The sequence below is a fragment of the Sinocyclocheilus grahami genome, unplaced genomic scaffold, assembly GCF_001515645.1.
Source record: "Sinocyclocheilus grahami isolate Dianchi unplaced genomic scaffold, SAMN03320097.WGS_v1.1 scaffold501.1, whole genome shotgun sequence".
Classification (NCBI taxonomy): Eukaryota; Metazoa; Chordata; class Actinopteri; order Cypriniformes; family Cyprinidae; genus Sinocyclocheilus; species Sinocyclocheilus grahami.
Window position 1 is genome coordinate 727,719 of NW_015505680.1, and position 4,348 is coordinate 732,066.

Consider the following 4,348-nt stretch of genomic DNA (forward strand, 5'->3'; position numbering starts at 1 on the left):
TTGAAACTGAAACTGTTATCAGCTGTTAAGTTGAATTTGAACGAGTTCATATTGTATTTAAATGTTTGCTTTTAGATTTTTTCCCCAGCTTGATAGTCCTATTGGATATCCTATTCGATCTCAGTAGGATCCTGTGCCATTACAAATTCATAAGGATCCTACCGAGATCAAATAAGAATCTTCAATGTCCTGTTGGATATTATGTAATCACAGTTTTGTATTGTGTAATGTTAAATCATAATAGTCTCATTTATAACTATTATCTAAAAGATTTTGTTTTTTTTGTTTTGTTGAAACACTTTAAAATCTTCCCCCTAATGATATTTTTGGATATATTCCAAATTACGAAACAGCATCACACTAACTTTTGCATGCTTTCAAGGCTCATGCCAGGCTGAGTTGGTGAGATGCATATCAGAGATTTTCTGCAAAACTAACTGCACTTGCTACGGAAACACCACAATTATGTAATTCAGTTTAGCAGAACTTTCAATATTGTTGCCTGGTAACATCACAACAACAAAAAAACACACTGAGAACTGTCTCAGCCAACCCGAATCATATTTTATCACTGACCGAAGCATACACAGTCCATGATAACTGTGTAGGGATTTTGATAATATAGACTTGCTTACAGAAACCATCTTTTTCTGCAAGATAACCTTCAATTACCTCTGTGTAAAATGTGACAAAGAAAACCTTGCATTAAGAAAAACAAACATAATGCATCATACCCATATAGACATATGTAGCTCTCATACTAAAAGCATTAAAGCAGCAGAACAGTTAAAAAGTATATTTAGCTTATCCAACGAAATACACTACCAGTGTGTGATTGTTTCATGTAAACAAACAATACACAAATAATGTTTTAGTGTGCATTTTATTAGCACAGTGGTCCATTCATCAACACTTATATTATGGTTCATCATTGTATTTGCAGATATTTCTAAATCCAGAGCAATATGATGGGAATGTTCACATTAAATGTCAAAAGTCTTTTAGTGACATCCCTGGAATCAAGATCTCAAAGAAAAGGTGACAACAGACATCACAGATGTCCTTCGAATGATCTAGGAGCATTTTGAAATTCATAAACTGAAAAGCCACATACAAAACACACGTGCATATCTGCAAGCTTCATAAGAAATTATATATTTTTTTACATTTAGCAAGCACATTACATTAGTTGTGCAAACACTGTAGATATTGGTTTATGGATCAGAAGCTGACATTCAGAGACAGACAACTATAAACTCACACAGACACGCGAGTTTGCTGATGTATGATAGGTCTGGTCCCTTTCTTTGATTTAGCAGTATAAGACTGTATAAGGCAGAAACCAGAGAGAATAGGTTGATGGATTGAGATCATATAGGCTTGTACAGCAGTGTGGTCACATACTTCTTTTTGTAACGGTGTGTCGCACTAAGAACCATCACGCCATCCTGTGTGAGGAGAGCAAACAGAGGCACATCAGTGATATCAACTGAAAATGCTGGTCATCTCTACCATATGCAAAATATAAATGATTAAAGGGATAGTTCACCCGAAAATAACAAATTTACTCATATCTATAAACGGCATATCTTATTAAAGTAATGATACTTTTATGGTGCTTTTGTCATTTTTGGAGCCTGTCAGCCTTTCAGTGTCTGAAAAACAGCAGCACTGTCATTCTGTTAACCATCTACTTTTGTGTTGCACTGAAGGAAAAAAATTGATTGAAATTAGGGTTAACAATTTTTTGGATGAACTATTATTGAGTGCGTGGACATTATTAGAGATTTTTTTCTATGAGTGCCTTTCTAAAGTGTGTGTAGTTTGCTGCCAGACCTTGATGGAAAGGGCGTACAGGTGGTTGAGCATCACGTGGTTTGGTTCAGGCAGCAGGGTTGGGTCACACTGTTAAAAGCAGACATGGGAACAAGTTAGGGAAAGTCTCTGCTTTCAAAAATCGCCCACACTCGGCAATTACCAAACACAGGCTCTTTATCTTTTCTTATATCTTTAAGCCCCAAAAGGAACCGCTTTAACTGCAACACTGTATTTACAAAGAATCGTCCTCTTCTCAAATCACTTACTTGGGTTCCATCAGATTTTATGTACTTTAGAAAACCCAAATGAAAAAGCTTTAATATCCATTTGTGTTTAAGTAATGGCAATAGTTTCCACAAAACTGTATTTTAAATATTAATAAATAATTGGCGGAGCTTTAGTATCTGATTCCTGATCATGTTGCCAGGCTAGAAACTCCTAGTAAGACGGAGAGAAAGATGGATGAGGTGTGTACAATATTTGAAATTAATATTTTTTATTCAGGAAGCATGTGTTCAATTGATAAAAAGTGAGAAAAGATTTTTCTAACAAACAAAAACTGCAGGGTTGCGAGAACAGGCCGGCAGACGCGGGTGGAAACTCTGTGAAATTCTGCAGGAGTGGGCATGAAGCGGAATGAAATACATGAAAACAAGACGGCAAAATGAGTCTAGCCAGACAGTTGTATAAAGCAGCTGCTGTCATTATGTTCAGGATGTAGCAAAGCAGTACTTACAGAGATTCCAGTGTCTTTGTTGAGGAGCACCTGCAGCAGGTGTGGTGGGAGTATGGGAGGAGAGCGCAGCCTGTCTTCTGATTTGGTTGAGTAGGGATCCTGATGGTATGGTCCAGGTGGGGAGCTGGATAAGTCTGATAGAAAAAAAAAAACATAAGATCAGAACCTGTAGCATATTTTATGAATAGATTTATGTTGATTTAGAGTTACCTGACATGTCGGCACATTTCTCAGAGTCTGTCTTCAGTGCATCAAAAACCTCAAAGTCTGTTTTCCTCACTTTAATTACATTATTCACCACACCCGACTTATTAGTCACAAAAGGCTAGAAAAAATATAATTAAACGTCATGCAAGAACAGGTTTCAAAATATGATGTATGAGGATTATCAGATAATCAAAAACTATAAGAGACTCTTTCCCACCTCTTTGGGGTCTAATGTCCAGTTGCCGTCCACATAGAACTTATACTGGTGCTCTCCTTCTGGCAGGTCAATTACGGCCACAAAATTATTATGACTGTAAAAAAGAGAGAACAAAACAATAAGGAAAAGCAAGTGGAAGGTTCTTTCCTTTTTCTACTCATGATGATGACAGTGAATGATGGCTACAAAATGAAAAGGCAGCACATTCTGGAAGATGCCCTTTTATCCACATAGAACTTATACTGGTGCTCTCCTTCTGGCAGGTCAATTACGGCCACAAAATTATTATGACTGTAAAAAAGAGAACAAACAATAAGGAAAAGCAAGTGGAAGGTTCTTTCCTTTTTCTACTCATGATGATGACAGTGAATGATGGCTACAAAATGAAAAGGCAGCACATTCTGGAAGATGCCCTTTTGCTTTCAGCATGAGATCACCGGAGTGTCCATTGTTGTTGTTTTTTTGTTCAAGTTTCCTGTAAGTGTTGAGTGTGTAAAAGCACAGCAAGTGCTGTCTTAATTTCCCAGTTTTTAGCGATAAGAGGCCAAAACTACAATATCAGAAAGACAGAGTTAGGGTTGCACGATAAATCGAAATGGAATCAAGATCGCGATTCGACAGAAGCTGCGATGGTCATTGTCATGTATCTTTCAGTGAAGCACGGTTCTGTGATCAGCAGTAAATCTCCACCCAAAGGCCGTTGTTTTTTTTTTCAAGTTTCCTGTAAGTGCACACTGGCCCCTAGTGTTGAGCATGTAAAAGCACAGCAAGTGCTGTCTTAATTTCCCAGTTTTTAGTGATAAGAGGCCAACACTACAATATCAGAAAGACAGAGTTAGGGTTGCACGATAAATCGAAATGGAATCAAGATCACGATTCGACAGAAGCTGCGATTGTCATTGTCATGTATCTTTCAGTGAAGCACGGTTCTGTGATCAGCAGTAAATCTCCACCCAAAGGCCAGAGGGCGCTCTCGTGCTGAAACTCCAAATACGCCTCGCAGAAGAAACCCAGAAAACACCTATGGCTGCAGCTGAATAAACAGAAGATTCAACTGCTTTCATTGATTCAACATGACTAATAAACACTACTCATGATGATGACAGTGAATGATGGCTACAAAATGAAAAGGCAGCACATTCTGGAAGATGCCCTTTTGCTTTCAGCATGAGATCACCGGAGTGTCCATTGTTGTTGTTTTTTTGTTCAAGTTTCCTGTAAGTGTTGAGTGTGTAAAAGCACAGCAAGTGCTGTCTTAATTTCCCAGTTTTTAGCGATAAGAGGCCAAAACTACAATATCAGAAAGACAGAGTTAGGGTTGCACGATAAATCGAAATGGAATCAAGATCGCGATTCGACAGAAGCTGCGA

General features: G+C 37.9%; 1 protein-coding gene across 1 annotated transcript in view; it reads right to left on the minus strand.

Annotated features, from left to right (window-relative positions):
- Positions 1-864: 864 nt before the first annotated feature.
- Positions 865-4,348, minus strand: part of prkab1b (protein kinase, AMP-activated, beta 1 non-catalytic subunit, b) — an 8,400-nt gene continuing 4,916 nt past the window's right edge. Inside the window, exons 4-8 of the mRNA XM_016236938.1 lie at positions 2,979-3,072; positions 2,765-2,879; positions 2,555-2,688; positions 1,837-1,905; positions 865-1,448 (exon numbers count right to left, since the gene is read on the minus strand). Of these exons, the coding sequence (XP_016092424.1) occupies positions 1,371-1,448; positions 1,837-1,905; positions 2,555-2,688; positions 2,765-2,879; positions 2,979-3,072 (490 nt within the window). The 3' untranslated portion in view covers positions 865-1,370. The remainder of the gene's footprint in view (positions 1,449-1,836; positions 1,906-2,554; positions 2,689-2,764; positions 2,880-2,978; positions 3,073-4,348) is intronic.